We start from the raw sequence: 24,839 nt of genomic DNA, 5'->3' as shown, positions 1-24,839 counted from the left end.
TAAAAAAATGCATTTAATTTTTTTTGTAAAGAAGATAGCTGGAGTTCAGTTTGTTTAAGTCGAGCTTGCCATGAGCTTGAGCTTGGCTGAGCTTAACAGAAGACCTAACTGAGCTTGAGCGCTAGCGCCAGGGTCTCATAACGCTTCATCGGGTCATCGTCTTAGAAGTGACACTTGGGTCCACACTCTATTTAGTTTGTTCAACTTGTTTACCTTCTCTAGTGATTTCTCACCTTCTCGTCAGTGTTCTAACAATATTTTTCATAAAAAAACAAACAAACTTGAACTTAATCTATACCCTTGCAAGAGCATGCCCTGTGGTAGGGATGGCGCTAGCCCTATTGGGCCAAGTCCAGCAACCTAGCCTAGTCACACCCGGAAAGTAGTTGTGCTAAGTGGATCCAGCTAGATCCAGAGCTCTCATGCCTGTTTTAATGGTCTACATGTCAGATCAAGCCGGATTCAAAACGGACCAAGTCCTATTGCAGACAGGCATGTAAGTCCTATGGCATATTGCTTGAGTTTTGAGATGTAAACAGTTTGGATTCGGATTGGATGTGGCCAATACCATATCCAACTAAATAGACGTTGGCAAAATGGAATTTGGATTCGGGTGTGATTAATGAAAAGCTTACAAGAAATCTATTTTTTCACACGTAAACGGCTTCAAATGTCCATCAAATCTGAATATTCGACAGATTTGGTAGCAAAAATTCAAAATGTTAGATTATAATCGGATGCGATTTTGGCTTACCAAATGAAACTAAACATAATTGAATATCATATAAAATCCAATCCATTGACATCCCTACATGAGTTCTATCAATGACCATAAATAAAAGTCCTTCCTTCTTCCTTTTAGCACCAAAGGGGTAACTCATAAGTTAAAAGTCAAGAACTTGGTGGTTTTCTTTGAGAGCAGATCAGGTCCAAGGGGCCTTGGATGCAGTCAATTATCAAAATGAATGGCATCCAAGAACTATCAGAAGTTTTATGTTTTGAATGAATATCAGCCGTTCATTTTTGAACCACTGATGCATTTCTTCTAAACAATTAACAGCATCCAATTTTTTTGTGGAACCCAACTAGGTGTGTACCATCCTTTGGACAACTTTTGCGTGCCATTTATCTTGATGATGGACGGTATCCAAGGTACCTTGTACAGTTTTCAATCCAAGTTAATTTGACCTGATCTGCTCTCGTTATATATTGTAATAAATAGATTCCAGCAATGTCAGTTGGGCACATAATTGCCCCACGACCCATGTGCAATGTCAATTATTGAAGGATGACTGATTAACAAAAGGGAGGGAGGGTGGGTGGGCATGTCCTGCGTCCGCCATTATCAAAGACTGGGACTGTGATCTCTGTATGAATATGTCCTGTTAGGGTGTCAGTAGGGGTGGCAATAGTGTCGGGTTGGCAGGTCGACCCGAATGGTTGGCGGGTCAGCATACCTCAACCCGAACCCGACCCGTTTATTAAACAGGTCGGTTGTGGGAAACACGAACCCGGCCCGTTTAATAAACGGGTAACCCGACACGACCCGCCAACCCATTTAATAAATGGGTTGGGTCGGGTAAACAGGTTCTCAGGTTGACGGGTCAGGTTGGCGGGTTGACCCGCTCACCTAACCCATTTATTAAACGGGTCAGCCGGGTTAGCGGGTTGGCATACCCCAACCCGAACCCGACCCGTTTAATAAACGGGTTAGGCGGGTCGACCCGTTTATTAAATGGGTTGGCTTAAGCCCAATCTGAACCCGCCTAAGAGATGGGTTGGCGGGTCGTGTCAGGTTTTGCCACCCCTAGGTGTCAGGGTTAGGTTTGTACTCAGGTGAAATCAGACTTGGACTCGATTTAGGGTGTCAAAGTCTTCTAATTGAGTCCACTATAAGAGAAACCATACTGTCTCGATAGGAACTACATGAACCAGACCCAGTAAAATAATATTTATTTATCATTTTTACACTGAAAATTTACTGGTCTTAATCAGAACTCGGGTCTGGTATAAAATTTCTTAATCGGAAATGGGTCTTCTTATTTATCATCATACCCGGACCCTATAAGGTTTGGTCAAGATCGGGTCAGGGTAAACCTGATCCGTTGGCACCCCTATGTCGCCTATATTCATTTGTTAGGAACCAGCTGTTGGTTCATACTTTTTTGATGAAAAAAAATGATTATATACGTATGAAATTTAGAAATTTATGAGTTGTTGATCTTTCAACTCCTGGAAAACCATCTTATGTGTTGAAATCTGACGATTCAAAGGTTAGTCTTCAGTAATTCAACTATTTTAAACACATCTATATTGTCATAGTTTTAAAAGAATACATCAAAGTTGGTAAAACTTTTAGTGCACAACGTGCCTGTGTGTAAATCCGTGCACACCTATGTTTCTTCTCATAGATTTTATTTAAATATATAAAAAATGTTGTCATCGTGGATTCTTAACCCGTCTAACTTACAGGCTGTGTGGACCAAATCCGACCCATTGGTGTCTTCAGCATAAACAAAATTGTTATCTTGAGAAAACATGATTAGGATCAAAAGAATAAAAATCAACCCTTAAAATATATATATATATATATATATATATATATATATATATATATGAGAACTGAACATATTAGGCCCACTTTTCTCATTTTGCCCCCATTGGGCCCTATAGTTTAAGGTGCTTTATGATAGATCTGAATCGTTAGATGTATTTAGCATGCTGGATTTAGTGGGAATTGACTCTTGGATCATGTCTATTCAACGAAAAAATATATTTCTATGAGTCTGAAAAAACTGATACCTTTGTAGCCATTGATTTTGGATCACTAGATACGGTGATAAAAAACAGGTTCCCACTAAACAAAACCTATAGATCACATCTATGGTGTTAGTTGTGAGAAAAAACAACAAAAACTACTATTTTTGAATGGGCCTAATGGGGGTAGAAAGAGAAAGTGTGGGGCAGAACCAACACATTACTATATATATATATACCCTCTGCACACCTCACCCAAAGTTTTTTTAAAGTGACGCATTGCCTCACTCATATCTGCACCTGTACTTACGTGACGTAACTATCAAGTTAATAGACTTTCCTTCCTCTTCTTTTTCTTGCAATTATTATTTCCTCTCTACAAGTCACTGAAAGCTACTTAATCCATGTTAATAAAATTAAAGTAATTATGATCCCATTTTTAGAAACTTTATTAAAAAAGAAAAGAAAAACAAAGAAGTGTTCTTACAACATATATAACAAACATATTAAAGTGAGAAATACAAGCTTATATCAATAAGATACCGTGCACATCAATCCTGCATGCATTTATGTATGAAATTTTTAGTTCTCCGTTTTCATGTAAGTAATGAATGGTGAACTGTAATTAGCCTCCAGATTCTTGTACTCTCCCCACCAAGCCATGAAACCACTGTGCTCTAGGAAAACTGTACGGGATAACTCATGGTTGTTGACCAACTTCATGACATAGTCTTCAAAGTTAATCAAGTCCTTCCTTAGCTCATCCAGGCTCCTGCCACCTTCTCCTTCCCCTCTCTTCAATTCATGCAGTTTCAGTGTAGCCTCCTCCACATGAGCCCAGAAACACGAGTCTTCGGTCAGGCTCGGTGCCTTGTCCTTATTCTTCGGCTTGTATGTCTCACTGTGCCATTTCTCCAGCACTTCATAGTGGTGAGCTCTCCCATTGGTCATGTAGTCCCCGTTCCTGGGCTTCTTGTAGTATTTGGCAATGTCAAGTGGTTCGACCATGCGCCGGTAGTTCGTTCCGCCAAAGAGCCAGCGGTCCCGCAGCGGAACATCCGGTGTCTGTGGGTTATTCTCGGCTTTCTCCACCTCCTCCTTCCAGTACTTGGTCAGGATGTCCGTGATCTTGATAACATCTGTATCCCTTGGTGCACTTCTGATCTTGAAACAGTCATAGTAGTCCATGTTCTTTGCCTCACTGTCTTTCTTGTACCACTCCAATAGGGCCATGTGCTTCTTCACTTCATTGAGCCTCTTGAATGGATTAGGAGCACTCTTCCTTGTGAGGTACACCTTCCGCTCCCTTTCTTCCATTTTATCAAGCATCTCAACATGTTTCTGTTGACATTAGAGCAACTGTGAGTAAGATGTTCAGTGGTTGTCAAGTAGAGGTGCAAATGGATCAGATCCTGCCTGATTTGAATCTGAATCCAAATTTTGAATATTAGAAAATGAATCTCATATTAAAATAATCCAGTTAAATCAAAATCCAATCAGAATGCTGCTTTGGACCTTATTTTAAGGATCCGTATCTAGAAATAAAGTGTTGCATTCGGATGGCAGGACCAACCAAACACAATCTGTTTGCAACCTTATTGTCCAAGCTCTGACTAGGAGTGCAGATAGGTTGGATATGGCTTGAATCATGCTTGACCTGATACCATATATGTTTTAGTAAAATGGGATCTAGAACCAGATTTAGATCCAAATTTTCTGCATAGAATATGGAAAATTGTGAAACACGTTGGTTTAGGCCATAGGCTGACCCGGATCCAATTTGTATGTGTTTTCATGTTAATTTCAGGCCTCTCTACTGGATACATGGATACCTTAGGACTGTCAATGCTCAGGAGGTATGACCTCGAAGTTACCCATTGGTTGAGGTCAGGATCTATATGTGTAAGATCCATACCATGCTCACTGAGGTAAAGCCCCTTTGGAAGAGAGAAGCAACCAGCCTGGAACTTATTCGTATCTTGATCAAGATTCCTGTATGGTATATAATCACCTAAAACAGTGCAGGTCCAGCCAGAACTACTAGTACCCTTTCATATCAAACACATCTAGCATGTTTTTGTCATCTTAATGGATCCAAGTCTGATTAATATTGGGCCTTCTCAGGTGCAACCCAAAAGTATACTGAATCTATTTGTATGGGTGGACATCAGGTCAGGCACTGAACCTGATACCCGATGGGTTTGGGCTAACTTCACAGCAAAATAACCTGGTAACACCCAGTCTTTACTCAGCCCAAACAGTAAATCTGGCAAGGCTCCAGTCAAAAAAGCACTGGAAATCTGATAAAATGTTTAGCACTGTGCCATATTTAGTATGGCCCTGATATATATATATATATATATATATATATATATATATATATATATATATATATATATATATATATATATATATATATATATATATATATACAGAGAGAGAGAGAGAGAGAGAGAGAGAGAGAGAGAGAGAGAGAGAGAGGTTCAATTACCGGGTGATTGCTTCCAATTCCAACGGCTTCTAATTGTAGAGCTAAACCCACTGTGAGGCTCGAGTTGCCAGTTGTTTGAGTGTTGTTTCTATACTTGATGTTCTCCTTCAGTTGTTTCAGTGTGGCACCATAGTCCTTGAGGGGCAACTGTGTTAAGTTCAATCCTCCCAAAATTGGAGTGCTGTAGTCCAGCAATTCGAGAACCGAATCTGGATGCTCGATACATGTGCAGCTCGATCCAGAACAGAGAAAATAGGTGCCAAAAGGCTTGAACTCCCCGCCTGCACTTGGAACCAACTGAGTCTTTAGCTTTGAGACGACGAAGAGGCGTGGAACAAGGTCGTCGTGTCCGACAACGTGCCAAAATTGGGCCTTCCATTGCTCAATCTTGCCAATGGCTTTCTGGAGACCTTGGTCCCCAATGAAGGGGGATCCATAAGTGATGCATATAGGGAGTGAGGTGGATAATCGGTTCTTTAGGAGCCATAGAGTGACCAAGGCAGCAACTGAGCCTCCTAGCGACTGGCCAACTAGTATGAGTTGGGGTTGGTTCTTGGATGTTAAAGGCTGAATCTGTTCCAAAAAAGAAAATTGAGTGTTAGCTGTTCTGATTGACTTATTAGAAATAAATTAATTGTATTAAGCAGGTTGCCTTAATAGAAATAAATAAATCCTGCTAAGCTGGATCCAATGATTAAGTTTTTTTTTTTTAAATATTGGAATCATGTAACTCAAGAGTGTGACATATATCACATAAGTTATGGTGGTTCAGTACCACAATCCACAATTAAAATGAACTCAAATTTGTAAAAAAAAAAGTACCAATTATTAGCACCTTATATTTTCATTTTCCTATGTTTAGTTTTCAGTTTTTTTCTTCAGACTAGATACCCCCTAGCAGTATTCCTTGAATGCGGTGACTAAGGGCTTGTTGGTGATTATATAAAAGAGTATTTCATAAATAATAGTTGCCAAAACTATGGAAGGAGGTGCAAAAGATTTGCGTGTTCTATTTTTATTGGGGCATCACGCGGGGCGTTTTGGTGAAAAAACGTTTTTCATGTGTTTAGAACAGATAAGACAATTGTTTTGTTTTAGACACACTGTCCAATCTGTCCTGGATACATTTTTTTTTTTTAAATTTAATTTAAGAAAAAGTCTTTGTGCCCACCATTCAAGGAAGGGTGTTAGGGAAAAAACCCGTCGCAGGCATCACATGGATGCACGGAACACCGCAGACATGCATCCGTAGTTTGACGGAAACCGCATGCCGTGCGTCACGCTGTTTCAAATGTACATGAACGAGCTTGTCAAGGATAATTTTCATGGATGAAATGGAACGTGAAACGTAAAAGATGAACGACCCACATATCATGGCTCAGTTTGAATATATATGTAAGCGGTGCTCATGTAAACCTTCCCCTTTTTCTACCACCAAAACATTGTTCTATGTCTCTTTGAGAACACCAAATAAAGGGAAAAAAAAAAAAGAAAGCTCTAAGATCTAATGATAATATTCTGGCACCTTTATAAAAGAGTTCACTGTAAAATATTAAATTGCCAATTATTAGAAGTCTCCAAAATCAACCATCTATCTTGAGATAATTACTGCACTTGGCCTTGCTAAAAGTATGCGAATACTAGAACAAATGAATGGTCAATTACTTCAGTTCGTCCATCTTCAGATGGACGGCTGCCTACTTTCCATAATATAATGTTTCTTCTTCTTTTTTCACCCAACCAGATAAAATAAATTTCTCGCCAGGAAGCATTGTTAGATGGGAGAGCTTACTACCAACTAAAAGTCAACCTCACTGGAAAATATATCAGCGGTAATTATGAAAATATCTTGAAAAACATGATTTTAAATTCGTTGTTCTACGTTGCATTATCACGGTTGGAGCACTATTTCTAACTTACCCATTTTTTTGCTGAAATTTTACCAAAAAATACAAGGAAAAAAGGACACAAATTCTCATGAGAATTGAACTGTTGTTATTTTGACATTTTAAACTTTTTTCTCTATGGTCATGGAAGAGGAAAATATTTGGTGATCAAGAACAACGAAATTAAACGAAGGTTGAAGCAAAAATCTGATACATACCTGATTCTTGAGATCATTGTCGAGCAGAGAGAGAAAGGTAGAGAGAGGGGAGCTGTGGAGAGATGGATTTGTTGTCCTTGGTGATGAGAAAGCTCAGAGGACTCTCCTGCTCCACTGAAACAAGAGTTGGCTGGAAATCTTGTTGATGTCTGGTTGAATTGAAGGCTACGATGGTATACTTGGGCAGCTTCTTGATGGAGAAGGAGAGCTGGGAAGTTTGTTGGAGCTCTAAAATGGAGTCCCATCCCTTTTGGAGGATGCCTGTGGACAGCATCAGATTGGCCATCTCTATGCCCCCACTGAACCTGCACATACGTACCCACAGAGAGAAATGGACACCATAAATAGAAACAATCTATTTATAGAGAGAGAAAGAGTGAGAGAGAGAGAGATTTACAGTTGGGGAGCTGATGAATAGCTTACAGCCATGGCCAACAGAAGAGAGAGCGAGAGCGAGCGAGAGAGAGATCCAATTGGGGGTTTGAGGAAATTATAGCCAATGTAGAGAGAGAGATTTTCAATTGGAGTGTGGAAAATTTAATCAAGTGAGCCCCAGCCAATGGAGATGAAGTGCATCTGAAGCTTCCTTGGTAGTTCTTTAAGATGACTTGTGTTAATGTCTGAACCCATCGACGCGGTTTACAGTTTGAATTCTTTGGAAAAATAATATTCAATTTTAGATATTTATAAGAGAAATTACTGTCTGGGTTCCAACATCGTGTCACACGCTAAGGGACACGTTGACTGTTACCCTATTCCAGAGTTTTGCACCATAAAACTTCTCGAGAACTCTTACCTGCGAAGGATCGATACTTTCAAAAATATCCACAAGTCTGTCACATGGACACTCTATTTTGTTGGTGTGTCCCGGGTGAAAGGAGCAGCCACGTTCTGGTTCTGATACCGTGGACATGGACATTGACAAGTAAATATTTAATAATAATTGTATTGTTTTTTAATAATATTTCAATAAAATAATTGGACTGGTTGAATTGGACTGGTTGTTCAAGCTCAGTCTCTTTATGTGTACCAAGCCTGAAACCTTGCCAAAGCTTGGCTCATTTATTTTTTTAAACGAGTTCGAGCCAAGCTTAAACGGGTTGAGCACTAGCTAGCTCGGCTTGTTGTGCATCACTACTACTAGCACCCACAAACCGGTGGCAGCTACCCGCCAATGGATCCCCAAGTCCGGTGGGTGAGGATTGTGTATTGAGACCAAAAATGACTATGGATTGAACTTGGAGAACTTATTGTGTTATCCAAACAACTCGAAAATGACATCAAACACAAGAATATGTTTTCTTAAATTAAATTAAATATGCAGCAAAAAATTGAGATTGATCAGCATGCTCATTGAGGCATTTCAGAGAGCCTCCAAAATAGTTTTTTAACAAGGTTTTCTCTTAAATTTCTAACACAAAAATTTATGAAAATCGAAATGTGACATGTCTTAACAATACCTTCTAAAGTCGAACAATAAAAACCACAATTCAAACGAACAAGTATCCACAATCATCAACAATTAAACTTCTATAATTCAAATGCAAAAACCATCCACAATATGGCCTATCCTAAATGATACCTTCTAAGAATACGAAAAATTCAGATTTCATTCAAGATAAAAATCAAATTCAGAATAAGAATTTAGTATCATAGCTGAAAAAAGAGCTAAAGCCCATGGGGGAAATATGGATATTTTCTAATCATTTATCTCCACGGTGAGTGTCCTGTACAAAAGTATGTTCTTTCTTAAAAGCCTTGAATCAATGCATAAAGTGGGGGACATTGTTTCAGTTAGTGGTAAGGTACAATTTATGTTTATTTACTTTTTTACAACAACATTGAATCCTTGTTTTTTTTTTTCTCTGAAAGATAGGGTTGGGACGAAATCATTCTGTTGAAATTTGAGTGCTACTGTTTTCATTTGAAATCTTGGTCATACACTGTTATGAAGCTTCTTCCTTGGAATTGGGATTAGCATTTGAAAGGTGGTATTGACATTTTCGAGAGTTGTGGGAGCCACGTCTTTTTTCCCTAAAATTTTTTCTGTATATCTGATTTGAGTTTTACCTGCCATATGAATTCAGTATCACTGGGACCAACTCTTTCAATTTTATGCCTAAAATGTTAGATATTCTAATAGCATATATATACTGCCAAATTCATAATGGGATTCAAACCTAAGTTATCAAAAGATTGCAAGTCTGCAATGACAACCTTGCACCTTGAAGTGCAATATGTGTACTTGCACAAGCAGGTTTCGTCTCAAATAATATGCTATTAGTGTACAATAATGCCCCTGGCATTACTTCTTATCACTTAGTTCTAATCTTGTGTGTCTCGATAAGTTGTTGAATGGATCTTCACTATAAAATTGTATTGATATAGATGGAAGGATGTGAATTGTGAACCTTCAGAAAATCAGTTGTCTGATTTTTGAAGTTCCAAGGGTCGGTGTATTGCAACAGATTTGACAGTTGTTACTAAACAATCGTACCTCCATGAACATAGCTTCTGGGAGATTTTGCAAACAACCGATACACATGAATTTTGTCTCAATAGTATATTTACTACAACTGATGTGAGATGTGGCAAATATTTTTCCTTTTCTTTTACTAGCTTGTCTTTTCCCTTTGCTCTTTTTTTTCCTTGTCACTAAGACTACTGATTTACGGCTTGGCAGGGCTGCCGGTAGAGACCTATGCTTTTGATGGAAATCAGGTTGGATTAGAAAAAAATGTACCAGGTGATACTTTTTATTTCACTAGTGAACAATTCTCTTGCCTTATTTGAAGTTTTTTTTTAAGGTGGCATATGAATGTATATTCAAGTCTAATTACCTGGGTCTTATCAAGTTTTTGGTGGTAGACTTGGTAAGTTTCTAGCAGAGTATCAAACAAATTTGTCTTATCCAAGTCTGATCATCAACTTTTTTGATATTTATATTTCAAACAAAATTTTTTAATTTTTTTTTTAAATTTTGCGATGGATTAGCGATGGATATTATCCGTCATTAATATTTGGTTTTCGATGAAATGTAATCCGTCGCTAAATTAGTGATGGATTAGCGACGAATATGTATCTATCTCAAAAACAAATCCGTGCTTATTTAGCGACGGATTATGTCTGTCGCTAATTAGCGACAGATCAATTTTGTCACTAATTAGTGACCAAAAATATGTGATGAACACTATCCATCGCAAAACCGTCGTCAATCCATCGCTAAACATCATCAATGATGGATTTGTGATGGATAACGTCTGTCGCTAATCTACATTTTTCTTATAGTGCGAACCCGATGAAAGTAAATGGAATGGCCAAGAGAAGGAGGGTTTTTATTGCTCCAACATGGTTTAATCTACGTGGATTTATGAGGAATGGAGCAGAGATGTTGAATATCAAATCAGGTAATTTGAAGGATTTAATTATCATGGTCAAAACAAATCTAATATTAGGTTTAAGAGGAAACTATTTCTGCCTTTCTTCTAGGTTTTTGCCATACCTATGGCCGTTGAGCCGGGCAGCATAAAACTCCGAGGCTAGTATCCCTCCCCCAAGGGCCTATGCTATGTGTTGGCTTGCACATAGGGGTGACTACTACAGGAATGAAACCTTGATTGTCCGTCCAACATCCAAGGCCCCACCCCACTATACGAACCCCCCTTGGAGTCTTTTCTAGGGTTGGGATATGAAATGAGCCTCTCATGTCTCCAGCATGAAAAGGGTTCCTTTGAACTCATGAAATGGGCTCAGCAATACAAACAGGAACAATGAGTGTTCATCAGCTTGGCTTGATTTGTATAGGCTGGGCAACTAGTAATAAATACATTTCATTTTACATATATTTTATATCGTAGTTTGTAGATGGGTAAAGTGTTTGGCACTTTGGCTTACAGGCAATAAATTTAGAATTTAAGTCTTATTGTTTATTGGTTTAAATACAATTCATATATATTTTATAAATGAGTCCGTTTGAGCTTGGCAGCAGGGCCTGCTGCCCTATTTGATATTTGAGGCCGCTGCCTAGGGTCTCAAATGAAAAAAATATATAACGCTTATATTTCACATGCTGAGGGCCTCTAATGAAAAAATATATTGAGAAATATGGGCCTCCAATAAAATATGCCTAGGGCATCAACTTCTCGTGAGCTGCCCGGCTTGGCAGTCCATATTCTATTATTTTTAATTTAAAAAAATGCATTTAAGTTTTTTTGTAAAGAAGTTAAATGGAGTTCAGTTTGTTTAAGTCGGGCTTGCCATGAGCTTGAGCTTGGCTTAGCTTACCAGAAGACCTAAGTGAGCTTGAGCGCTAGCGCCAGGGTCTCGTCACGCTTCATCGGGTCGTCGACTTAGTCGTGACACTTGGGTACACACTCTATTTAGTTTGTTCAACTTGTTTACCTGCTCTAGTGATTTCTCACCTTCTCGTCAGTGTTCTAACATTTTTTTTCATAAAAAAACAAACAAACTTGAACTTAATCTATACCCTTGCAAGAGCATGCCCTGTGGTAGGGATGGCGCTAGCCCTATATATTGGGCCAAGTCCAGCAACCTAGCCTAGTCACACCCGGAAAGTAGTTGTGCTAAGTGAATCCAGCTAGATCCAGAGCTCTCATGTCTGTTTTAATGGTCTACATGTTGGATCAAGCCGGATTCAAAATGGACCAAGTCCTATTGAAGCTAGGCATGTAAGTCCTATGGCATATTGCTTGAGTTTTGGGACGTAAACAGTTCGGATTTGGATTGGATGTGGCCAATACCATATCCGACTAAATAGATGTTGGCAAAATGAAATTTGGATTCGGGTGTGAATAATGAAGAGTTTATAAGTAATCTGTTTTTTTTACATGTAAAGGGTTTCAATTGTCCATCAAATCTGAATATTCGACAGATTTGGTTGCAAAAATTCAAAATCATATCCGCATCAAATTATAATCGGATGCGGTTTTGGCATACCAAATGAAAGTAAACATAATCAAATTTGGTCAAATATCAGATAAAATCCAATCCATTGACATCCCTACATGAGTTCTAGCAATCATAGTGACAAACGTTTTAAACGGCAATTTCTCGTTTTTAAAAAACTTGCGAGAAATTGAAATTTTTTCATAAATCTTGCATTTTTTTTGGCAAAATCTCAGCAATAAAAAAATAAATTAAAAAATATAAAATTTATTTTTTATAAGAAATTATTGAAATAAAAAATAAAAATACACATTTTTTCGCGATAAATAGCCGTTTAAAACGTAAATATCATGTTTAATTTGCGATATTTATGTTTTTTTGTAAATCTTGAGAGATTTTGAAAATCTCACGAGAAATTACTGTTTTAAACTGTCAGGCAATTTCTTACGATATTATCGGGAGAATTTCATAAATCTCACGATATTTGTCACACTGCTATCAATGACCATAAATAAAAGTCGTTCCTTTTTCTTTTAGCACCAAAGGGGTAACTAATAAGTTAAAAGTCAAGAGCTTGGTGGTTTTCTCTGAGAGCAGATCAGGTCCAAGGGGCCTTGGATGCAGTCAATTATCAAAATGAATGGCATCCAAGAACTATCAGAAGTTTTATGTTTTGAATGAATATCAGCCGTTCATTTTTGAACCACTGATGCATTTCTTCTAAACAATTAACAGCATCCAAATTTTTTGTGGGACCCAACTAGGTGTGTACCATCCTTTGGACAACTTTTGCGTGCCATTTATCTTGATGATGGACGGTATCCAAGGTACCTTGTACAGTTTTCAATCCAAGTTAATTTGACCTGATCTGCTCTCGTTATATTGTAATAAATAGATTCCAGCAATGTCAGTTGGGCACATAATTGCCCCACGACCCATGTGCAATGCCAATTATTGAAGGATGACTGATTAACAGAAGGGAGGGAGGGAGGCTGGGTGGGTGGGCATGTCCTGCGTCCGCCATTATCAAAGACTGGGACTGTGATCTCTGTATGAAGATGTCCCGTTAGGGTGTCAGGGTTAGGTTTGTACCCAGGTGAAATCAGACTTGGACTCGATTTTTGGGTATGGTATCAAGTCTTTTAATTGAGTCCACTATAAGAGAAACCATACTGTCTCAATAGGAACTACATGAACCCGACCCAGTAAAATAATATTTATTTATCATTTTTACACTGAAAATTTACGGGTCTTAATTAGGGGTGGCAAAACCTGACACGACCCGCCAACCCCCCTCTTAGGCGGGTTCGGGTTTGGAAAAAATGAACTCGTTTAATAAATGGGTCGACCCGCCTAACCCGTTTATTAAACGGGTCGGGTTCGTGTTAGAGGTATGCCAACCCGTCAACTCACCTGACCCATTTAATAAACGGGTTAGGCAGGTGGGTCAACCCGCCAACCCGACCCACCAACCCGCCAACTCGTCCACTACAACAGAGCAGTAGATTAGCGACGACCACCTTTCGTCGCTAATCCGTCGCTAATCCGTCGCTAACCATGTTAGCGACGGATTAGCGACAACGCGGCGACAGTATGCTTACGTCGCGAATATTTCGACGCTAACTGGCGACGGAATTATTCCGTCGCCAAGTCCGTCGCTAATTGCGACGGAATAACGAGCGCTATATTCCGTCGCCAATCCGCCGGTACTAAACGGCGACCACGGCGTGGCGACGGATTTAATTCCGTCGCTAAGCCGTCGCTAGATTAATATGAATAGCGACGGAATCATCCGTCGCTAATCCGTCGCAAAAACGAAAAAAAATCAAAAAAAATTTATTTAAAAATTAATTACGGAGAACTGTACAATTTATATTTCCTGTACAATTTATATTTCCTGTAAATAAAAAACAAACCACACAAAAAAATTCATATAACAAGTATCTATAATAATTAATCGTTCCACCTTAAAACTAAGAAGTTTAATTATTTACAATTCAACAATTACAATTAGGAAAAATAAAAAAAATAGAACTTCTTCAACACAGTCCTCTAATCATCGCCAAGATTTTGTGCGTCTTCTTGTTCATTGTCTTTATCTGTCCCTTCAGCTCCACTACCCTGATTATCGCTAGCAGCCTACACAAGAAAAGAACAGTCAGTATTGATAAACAAAATATAATGAAATAAATTACACACTATATGTGATTCTATCATGTGCTCATGTGTGATCTAAGGCAATAAAAAAACTCTATATGTGATTCTATCATGCTCATATGTGTGCTAAGGCAGTCAAAAAATTGAATATGTGATTATAGCATGTTCATATGTGTTCTAAGGCATATAAAAAAACTCTATATGTGATTCTACCATGCTCAGATGTGCTTTAAGGCAAGCAAAAAACTATATATGTGATTCGATCATGCTCGTATGTGTGCTAAGGCAGTAAAAAAATTGAATATGTGAATATAGCATGCTCATATGTGCTCTAAGGCAGGCAAAGCAAAAAATTTTATATGTGATTCTATCATAAATGATATATAACATGTTCATATGTGTTCTAAGGCAGTTAAAAAACTCTATATGTTATTATAGCATGTTCATATGTGTGCTAAGGCAGTCAAAAAACAGAATATGTGATTATAATATGCTCATATGTGTTCTTAGGCAGTAAAAAAACTGAATATGTGATTATAGCATGCTTATGTGTTCTAATGCAATCAAAAAAACTTTATATGTGATTCTATCATGCTCATATGTGCTCTAAGACAGACAAAAAGTTAAATATATATATATGTGATTCTATCATGCTCATATGTGTGCTAAGGCAGTAAAAAAATTGAATATGTGATTATAGCATGTTCATATGTGTTCTAAGGCATCTAGAAAAACTCTATATGTGATTCTACCATGCTCAGATGTGCTTTAAGATAGTCAAAAAAACTATATATGTGATTATACCTGAGAGGGACCTGGAATCGAAGATCCCCTATCCTGAACAGCGGCCTTGATCTCATTTCGGAGAAAGGGGGCGACGGTGTATTGGAAGTAGTTATTCAGTGATTCATTAATGATCTCGCGTACATCATCACCGGAAAGAATAGTCGGCTGCTTGGAGCTTATGTCGGCGCAAGAAGTTGGTGAGCCGTAACTGGAAGAACCAATAACTGGTGAAGTGTTCATATTACTCCCAAACCCGAACACGCGACCTTTTTTGGGTTCACCTGCTGCAGTCACCCATGCTGTAGGATCAAATGATGGATGCTGAGTAGCGTCTTCACCATATCGCTCTACCATTTGTTGCTCATATGCCTCCTACAAAATAATGTTTAAAGTATTCATTAATAATTAATGATAACATTATGATGACTTGCATATATATTGCAATGATTATTAATAGAATTAATACATACCGTTGTCGTTCTCGCCTTCTCTGATACGAAGACTCCCGTGGTCTTCCGTTTATGTGTTTCTACAAACACATCCTTATATGGTACACTGCCTCCTTTTTCTGCTTCCTGCGAAGTTAAATGACAAAAGATTTAGTACACAAATTTGCAACTATACTTATAAAATTAATATTATATATTGATGAGTTACCATTTTCTTTAGGTGGCTCCCAAATGTCTTAGATCCACCTGTGTGTAGATGGGCTTCGGGCATCTTCGATCGATTTTGTGAAGCCTTCGCAGAGCGATTTTTAAATGCATCTCCCGCCCACATATCGCACATTTCATCCCAGTAATCTCTCCTGATAGTAATAGGACCATGGCCCTTCCACAGTAATGGATCATCTACCACGCCAGATGCTTTTTTTGCTGCAGTCTTCATAGTGTGCAGCATGTCTGCAAATCGATTGGCAGCCACCTTCTGCCACACCTTCCTTGCATCATTTTCTTCCACCGTAGTTGCAAAGCGATTCGAAGCCTACAAATATTTTCAGAAAGTTAGTAGACATTGCTTAAATAAATTAAATATGAAACACATTAACTATGAGGAACAACTGTATACCATGAATGAGGACCACAATCTGTCTAATACCTCCTTTGGGTACTCTTTCCATTGAGCAACTGGTCCTGGTAGATGTTGAAGAAGTGAATTCCTAATCTCCCGTACTACTTCTTGTGGCTCAAACCTCGTGCTGCACATGAATTGTTACACAGTAAATATCAATATAAAATATTTAAAAGATATGCAATAATTGAAAACAAAATACTTACGGTCGATTATCGATATACACTATTCGAATGAGTCTTCTTGTGCCAGCCTGTGAAGACCCTGTTTCCTGTGTTGGCTGTTGACTTGTGCGATCAACTGGTGTAGGTGGGTCGTATACAGGCGCAACATCATCTGTAAAAAAATACACACCAAGTTCTCAGAATGTGCATTTGAACTAATCAAGCATCTAATTAGTTATATGATATACCTATCACAGGAGCCCGTGAAGATGAAGGTTGAGCCTGGCTACTACTGGATGAGCGACCACTATAACCTCCACGAACCATATTCTAACAAATAACATATGTCATACAATACATTCAAATAATTCACATCAAGTATTACAATGCATTCAAGTCATTCACATCAAGCATTGCAATGCATTCAAATAATTCAAATCATTGACATCAAGTATTGCACTAATTCAAATCATTCGTTAATTGCATAAATTATAATACATTCAGATAAATTACAATGCATTCGAATCATTCGTATCAAGTATTACAATACATTGAAATAAAATTTTTAATCATTCACACCAAGTATTGCAATACAACTCACATCAAGTATTACAATGCATTTAAATAGAGGTTTGTAGTATAAGATTTTTTTCACTAGCTTGAGAATTCTTCCTCGTCACTAGTTTGACTTTCTTCTTCTTCTTCTTCTTCTTCTTCTTCTTCTTCTTCTTCTTCTTCTTCTTCTTCTTCATTGTTTGCCCATCCACTTGGTACATCATTTGGATCACATTCCTCTATGAATGTTTCATCAGCCAATGGAGATATGACATGCATATCATGCGCAACATCGTGACCATAAGCGAAGTCACAGACATCATCTGATTGATAGTAATCACTGTCTTCAGCTAACTCATCTTCTTGTAACTGATCATACTCGGGGTATAGTTTGGATTTCACCTTGCAAACTGCCCACCATTCATTTCTATCTGACTTTTTTATACTCGGATATGAAGTATAATAAACTTGTTGAGCTTGCGAGGCTAATATGAATGGTTCATATGTTCCAAACCTGGATTTATGATTCACCTCCACAATGCCTGAAGCTTTGTCGAGTCTTGTTGCAGTTGGATCAAACCAATGACACTTGAATACCGTAACCCTGTTATTCATGCCTAAGTAAGTCAACTCCATTATTTCCTCTATAACACCGTAGTAATCATGTTCATTTTCACCGTAGCTGCTACCCTTGACACACACGCCACTATTTATCGTTGATTTGTTTATACCGTAGTCTTTTGTATGGAATCGATAACCATTTACGATATACCCGTTGTAGCATTGCACAACTTTGGTCGGACCATTTTCTAAATCACATATTCCTTGATCTTTAACATCACCATGGCGAACCTACGCACAGACATAAACAATTATTGTGATCACGATCAATTAAGTAACTTAGTGTTGTTTATAAGTACAAAATTTATGTTAGCTTCTTTACCAACTGTTTCAACCACTCCACAAACTTAGTTTCACGTTCTTTTTGTACTTCTGCATTAGTGAGATGTGAAACTTTGCTTTGCAACTCCAGATCAAATCGTCTGCAAACCACAAATACTTATATTACCGAGCCATGTATCCACATATAGAACATAAAAGGATTTATAATTGAGTTGCATATACATATACTTACTCGATGTATGGGTCGATCGCTGAACAATTAAAAAGAATATAGATGTGTGCTGCATCTTGCTCTCGATCTGTCAATAGCCTTGATCGGCAACTACCAAATGCATGCCCAAGTCGTTGAAATATCGACAGCTTGTCAGCTACAGTTACTTGTTCTCCATCATCGTTACGGGGCGGGCATGTGTAACGTGTTGAAATATGAGGTTCGAAGTACATAGATGAGAAATTTGAAATCTCTTCTAAAGTGTACGCCTCACAAATAGAGCCTTCTACTCTTGCTTTATTACGAACCTTTTTTTTTAGGTCGAACATGCATCTGACAAGAATATACATTTCAAATTTTAAATATCTGTCATTAAAGAGACAAATATAAAAAAAACATATACCTTTCAAATGGGTACATCCATCGATATTGCACAGGGCCACCAACCCTTAGTTCATATGGCAGATGTATGATCAAATGTTCCATAACATCGAAAAATGCTGGCGTAAATATCTTTTCTAACAGACAAACAGTGGTGATGACAGAGTCCTCGAGATTCTTTACATCTGATACAATGACCTCCGATGCGCACAATGTTCTGAAAAATCCGCTCAACTCAGACAATACCCCCCATATAGGTTTGTCTAACATATCATGGAATGCTAGGGGTATCAATCGTTGCATAAAGATATGACAATCATGGCTCTTCAACCCATATAACTGTCCATCGTCAATCTTCACAGCCCGAGCAATGTTAGAGACATATCCATCTGGAAATCGCAGTTGTCTCAACCATTGACATACATGTTTTATTTGATCAGGTCCGAGCACGTACTTCGCCTTTGGTTTCAGTACTTTGCCATTATACTCTTTGAGTTCCAATTCTGGTCTTTTACATATTAATTTTAAATCCATACGGGCCTTCGGATTATCCTTCGTTTTTCCTTTAATATTCATTACTGTATTGAACACATTATCAAACACATTTTTCTCTACATGCATCACATCCAAATTATGTCGTATCAATAGGGTCGGCCAATACGGTAGTTCCCAAAAAATAGATTTTTTCGTCCAATTGTGTTCCTTCCCAAATCCACGGAAGGGTGTAGGACTGCGGGCATCTGTTAATACATTTGGAAAGTATCGCAATCTTCTTAAAATCTCTATGCCAGACAATCTTGAGGATGGACCTTCCATTTCAGTTGTGCCTGCTGTAAATGCATTCTTTTGACGTCGGAACGGATGATCGCTGGGTAGAAATCGACGATGACAATCAAACCAGCAAGGCTTCCTTCCATGCCTCAATCTAAAAGCTTTGGAATCCTCCATGCAGTACGGACAAGCCAACCTCCCATGTGTGCTCCAACCAGATAACATACCATATGCAGGGAAGTCACTGATTGTCCATAGAACAGCAGCCTTCATGTTGAAATTTTGTTTTTTGTGGGCATCATACGTGGTAACACCGTCATCCCACAGTACTTTTAATTCATCAATCAATGGCCTTAGATATACATCAAGATTTTGGCCAGGTGAGGTCGGACCAGGGATCAACAGAGACAAGAAAAGATTTGGACGTTTCATACACAAGCTTGGTGGAAGGTTGTATGGAGTTACAAATACTGGCCAGCATGAGTATGGAGTTGATCTACCCCCAAATGGATTAAATCCATCTGTACATAGACCGAGTCTAACATTTCGCACTTCCATTGCGAAGTTCTGATGAGTACGATCAAAGTGCTTCCAAGCTTCAGCGTCAACAGGATGCGTGATCTTGTTTTCATCGTGTCGAACTTTATTTGCATGCCATCTCATGTGTTTAGCTGTCTTTGAAGACATATACAATCGCTGCAATCTAGGAGTGATAGGAAAGTAGCGGAGCGACTTGTATGAAACTTCCTTTGATCTCGTGCTACCATTGCCTCTTGTCTTTGGCTTGAACCGAGGATGCCCACATGACGGGCATGATATGTCGTTTTCCTGCTCCTTGAAATACAACATGCAATGATTTGGACAAGCATCAATCTTTTTGTAACCCATACCTAGAGCGTTGACCATAACTTTCGCACGATAGAAATTTTGTGGCAATTTCTCATCTTTAGGCAACATACTCTTCACAATCATGCACAAACGGTCAAAACATGATTGACTCAAATTATACTCGGACTTCAAATTCATTAGTTGAAGAACTGCAGACAAGATAGTGTGACTCTCACAACCGTTCCAAAGTGGCTCATCAGCATCTTTAAGTAAATCATAAAATCTACTAGCTGCATCGTTTGGTGATTCTTCATCTACGACAGTTCTTACATCACTAGAACTCATAGCAGAACCCAGTTCTGTTCCTGCAGCATCAAATATCAAACTCGTATATGGATTATCGTGCGCCACATTCACCCGTGCATCAAAATCGTTTCTAAATTCTTCTCCATGAAACGCCCAGTTCTGATAATCACTCACAAAACCCTTCCTGTATAGGTGATGTCTAACGCCATGAGGTTCTACAAATCGATTATTCTTACAAATCTTGCAGGGACACCTAATCCGACCTGTGGGATCTACCGTACTGACACTCGCCGTTGCAAATTCAATAAAACTATCGACACCATCCATATATTCATGCGATAACTCATTGTCCACTATCCTACGGTACATCCATTCACGGTTTGCAGTCATTCTGTCGTATGATGTTACGAATAGTATCCTAACGAATTAAGAAAAAAACAATCAGAATGCGACGATGAAGAAAATATCAAATTTATCATGCAATATACTATGTCAAACAATAACAAGAATTTTGATGCATGCATTGATAACTTAATATTTTCATGTGCAAACTATTAATGACATGATACAATCATTTGAAGCATGCTTTTATTATAAAATTTAACATGGAAGTCAAAATCAAATTGAAAGTAACTACATGCAAGCATGGATACAATTACATCAAATATTGCAATACATCATAATCATTCATATCAAATAAATGGCAAACATGTACCTGCAGCAAACACACTTCAATATCTCACTAACTACTACCATGCTTAGCATGGACTCCGTACTCCAAAAATAAGAACACTTCCATATTTCTACATTAAAATCATGCTCAGCATGATCTCCGAACTCCAACAAAGCAGTCCTAGATATCAACAACTAAGTGAGTGTGTGAACAATAAAGTGCTGCATTCAATAAATTAAATAACATGTGATACGTTTGCATCACTTACTCACCACGGGTATTTACCCGATTTGCATTGTTTTTGTCATTTACTTACCACAGGTGGCCGAGCACGAGTTGGTTCCGTTGAGAAATCTGCACAAAAAAACAATTTTTTAAAATGAAGTCACCACGGAAAAAAAACTGTTCTGACAAGGGGTCGACTCCCCTGCTGTTCCGACAGGGGGTCGACCCCCTGCCCGGGTCGACCCCCTACCGGAAAGGCAAGGGGCAAGGGTCCTCTGCCGAAAAATGCAGGGGGTTAACCCCCTTCCGGAAAACGCGGGGGTTAACCCTCTGCCGAAAAACGCGGGGGTTAACCCCCTCCGTTTTCCGGAAGGGGGTTAACCCCCTGCCGGAAACGGGAGGGGGTTAACCCCCTGTGAACCGGGAGGGGGTTAACCCCCTGCCGGAAACGGGAGGGGGTTAACCCCCTGTGAACCGGGAGGGGGTTAACCCCCTGCCGGAAATGGCAGGGGGTTAACCCCCTGCGTGAAAATGGGGGTTAACCCCCTGCGTGAACCGGAAGGGGGTTAACCCCCTGCCGAAAACGGCAGGGGGTTAACCCCTTACGTCAAAACGGGGGTTAACCCCCTGCCGGAAACGACAGGGGGTTAACCCCCTGTGTGAACCGGGAGGAGGTTAACCCCCTGCCAGAAACGGCAGGGGGTTAACCCTCTGCATGAAAATGGGGGTTAACCCCCTGCCGGAAACGGCAGGGGGTTAACCCCCTATGTGAACCGGGAGGGGGTTAACCCCCTGCCAGAAACGGTAGGGGGTTAACCCCCTGTGTGAAAACGGGGGTTAACCCCCTGCCGGAAACGGCAGGGGGTTAACCCCCTGTGTGAACCGGGAGGGGGTTAACCCCTTGCCGGAAACGGGAGGGGGAGGGCGTTACCTTTCTCCGGGCGGCGAACGGTGGGACCAGCGGACGGTGGGACCGGCGGACGGTGGGACCGGCGAACGGCGGGACCGGCGAACGGCGGGAGCGGGACCGGCGAACGGCGGGAGCGGGACCGGCGCAGGAGCAGCGAAAGAAGAAAAGGAAAACCTGGTTGGGATTAGGGTTATTCGAAAGTTAGCGACGGATTAATTCCGTCGCTAAGCCAACGTAAAATCAAATTCACGAAAATAGCGACGGATTATATTCTGTCGCCACATCCGTCGCTAGTTAGCGACGGACTAGTTTCCGTCGCTAACGTCGTCGGTAAATGGTGCGATCGTACCGACAAAACAATCTGTCGCAACATCCGTCGCTAATTAGCGACGGACTAGGCGACGGACTATCTTCCGTCGCTACTTTCTTAAGATTCAGTGATAATAGCGACGAATATTTGTCGCTCGCCAATCCGTCGCTAACTAGCGACGGAATCTTTCCGTCGCTAACGTCCGTCGCTAACAACCTATTTTCTTGTAGTGGTCTGCCAACCCATCAACCCGCCAACCCGACCCGCCAACCTGACCCGTGAACCTGAGAACCCGTTTACCCGACCCAACCCATTTATTAAATGGGTTGGCGGGTCGTGTCGGGTTACCCGTTTATTAAACGGGCCAGGTTAGTGTTTGCCACAGCCGACCCGTTCAATAAACGGGTTAGGTTCGGGTTGAGGTATGCTGACACGCCAACCTGACCCGATTGCCACCCCTAGTCTTAATCAGAACTCGGGTCTGGTATAAAAATTTTTAATCGGACCTGGGTCTTCTTATTTATCATCATATCCGGACCCTATAAGTTTTGGTCCAGATCGGGTCAGGGTAAACCTGACCTGTTGACACCCCTATGTTGCCTATATTCATTTGTTAGGAACCAGCTGTTGGTTCATACTTTTTTGATAAAAAAAATGATTATATAAGTATGAAATTTAAAAATTTATGAGTTGTTGATCTTTCAACTCCTGGAAAACCATCTTATGTGTTGAAATCTGACGATTCAAAGGTTAGTCTTCAGTAATTCAACTATTTTAAACACATCTATATTGTCATAGTTTTAAAAGAATACATCAAAGTTGGTAAAACTTTTAGTGCACAACTTGCCTGTGTTTTAATCCGTGCACACCTATGTTTCTTTTCATAGATTTTTATATACAACAACAACAACAAAGATATGTATGAAGGAGTAGTAACCAATGTCCGCACTTGTGGAGGGGTGACAACCAATTTTCCGATAACGGTTGGGTTACATCAAGGATCTGCTTTAAGCCCTTTCCTATTTGCGATAGTGATGGATGAGCTTACGAGATCAATTCAAGAAAATGTACCGTGGTGTATGTTGTTTGCTGATGATATTGTTTTGATTGATGAGTCTAGAGTTGGGGTTAATGCTAAGTTAGAATTATGGAGACAGACATTGAAAGCTAGAGGTTTTAAGTTGAGTAAGAGTAAGACTGAATATATGGAATGTCGGTTTAGTTAGCAACGAAGTAGTGATGGGAGTGTAGTGAAGCTTGGTGAGCAAGAAATACCGGTGAATGATTATTTCAAATATTTGGGATCCATCATTCAAAAGTATGGAGAAATTGATGGAGATGTAAATCATAGGATAAAGGTTGGGTGGATGAAATGGAAAAGTGCAACTGGAGTGTTGTGCGATCGTAGAATGCCATTGCGGTTGAAGGGAAAGTTTTATAGGACGACTATTAGACCCGCTTTACTATATGGTACGAAATATTGGGCTGCCAAGAGACATCATATTAAAAAAATGAGTGTAGCTGAGATGCGGATGCTTAGATGGATGTGTGGAAATATAATAAAAGATAAGATTCAGAACAAGGAGATACGTAAGAAGGTAGGTGTTGCACCCATTGAAAATAAGATGCGAGAGAATCATTTACGGTGGTTTGGACATATTCAGCGAAGGCCTAATGATGCTCCAGTTAGAAGGTTGGAGAAATGAAAAAATATATTAGTTAAAAGAGGTCGGGGTAGGCCTAGGAAGACTTGGATGGAGATGATAGGAAAGGATATGAATGCTTTGAACCTCACCGAGGACATGGCATTGGATAGAAATGATTGGAGGAAAATGATTCATGTGGAAGACCCAAAATGAATTTCTTTTTTGGTTCATATCGTTGACCCCAATTGTTTTGGGATGAAGGCGTAGTTGTTGTTGTTGTTTTATATACATATATGAAAAATGTTGTAGCGTGGATTCCTAACCCCTCTGGTTGATCTTATGGAGGCAGGTTGTGTGGACCAAATCCGACCCATTGGTGTGTTCAGCATAAACAAAATTGTTATCTTGAGAAAACATGATTCTGATTAGGGGTAGCAGTCGGGTAGAGTCAGCGGGTTGTTGGGTTATATATAAAGAATAGGAATGGCAGTGGACAGGGGTACACGGGGCCTGCCCCGCTTCACCTTGTTTGGACTGGGGATGGAGGATATGAAAGAGGACAAGGAGATGGAGCTTAAAATTAAAACTCGTGCAAGAATGAAAGCAGGGACGGACTTACGCTTTCTCTCGCCCCACCCCGTTTTCGATACCCGTTAGTAAAATAACTAAAATACCTTTAAGGATG

At 39.6% G+C, this 24,839-nt stretch overlaps 3 protein-coding genes across 3 annotated transcripts; all 3 read right to left on the bottom strand.

Moving 5' to 3' along the window:
- Nucleotides 1-3,182: 3,182 nt before the first annotated feature.
- On the bottom strand, nt 3,183-7,833 carry LOC149812787 (senescence-associated carboxylesterase 101-like). Its single transcript, XM_089991577.1, has 4 exons — nt 7,750-7,833; nt 7,353-7,657; nt 5,249-5,821; nt 3,183-4,098 (listed from the first exon to the last, which is right to left on the bottom strand). The coding sequence occupies exon 4, from the start codon at nt 4,084-4,086 to the stop codon at nt 3,340-3,342; it is 747 nt and encodes a 248-aa protein (XP_089847703.1). The 5' UTR covers nt 4,087-4,098; nt 5,249-5,821; nt 7,353-7,657; nt 7,750-7,833; the 3' UTR covers nt 3,183-3,339.
- On the bottom strand, nt 4,970-7,020 carry LOC149812788 (senescence-associated carboxylesterase 101-like). The gene is made up of 3 exons (XM_089992297.1): nt 6,985-7,020; nt 5,249-5,821; nt 4,970-4,984 (listed from the first exon to the last, which is right to left on the bottom strand). Exons 1-3 carry the CDS (start codon nt 7,018-7,020, stop codon nt 4,970-4,972), a joined length of 624 nt encoding a protein of 207 aa, XP_089848423.1.
- Nucleotides 7,834-14,160: 6,327 nt separating the features above from the next.
- Nucleotides 14,161-15,472, bottom strand: LOC149812786 (uncharacterized). Its single transcript, XM_089990696.1, has 2 exons — nt 15,219-15,472; nt 14,161-14,396 (listed from the first exon to the last, which is right to left on the bottom strand). Exons 1-2 carry the CDS (start codon nt 15,438-15,440, stop codon nt 14,310-14,312), a joined length of 309 nt encoding a protein of 102 aa, XP_089846822.1. The 5' UTR covers nt 15,441-15,472; the 3' UTR covers nt 14,161-14,309.
- Between the last annotated feature and the right edge of the window lie 9,367 nt (nt 15,473-24,839).

Source organism: Nuphar pumila, chromosome 16 (assembly GCF_984573655.1).
Source record: "Nuphar pumila chromosome 16, dmNupPumi1.hap1.1, whole genome shotgun sequence".
Taxonomy (NCBI): domain Eukaryota; kingdom Viridiplantae; phylum Streptophyta; class Magnoliopsida; order Nymphaeales; family Nymphaeaceae; genus Nuphar; species Nuphar pumila.
This window is presented reverse-complemented; position numbering and strand designations above follow the sequence as displayed.

Coding starts and splice junctions, on each gene's coding strand:
- LOC149812787 (XM_089991577.1), bottom strand. CDS start 4,086: ATGCTTGATAAAATGGAAGAAAGGGAGCGGAAGGTGTACCTCACAAGG.
- LOC149812788 (XM_089992297.1), bottom strand. CDS start 7,020: ATGCTTCCTGGCGAGAAATTTATTTTATCTGGTTGG. Junction 5,822..6,984: donor AATTTATTTTATCTGGTTGG/GTGAAAAAAGAA, acceptor TTTTTGGAACAG/ATTCAGCCTTTAACATCCAA.
- LOC149812786 (XM_089990696.1), bottom strand. CDS start 15,440: ATGAACACTTCACCAGTTATTGGTTCTTCCAGTTACGGCTCACCAACT. Junction 14,397..15,218: donor CGATTCCAGGTCCCTCTCAG/GTATAATCACAT, acceptor TTTCTTGTGTAG/GCTGCTAGCGATAATCAGGG.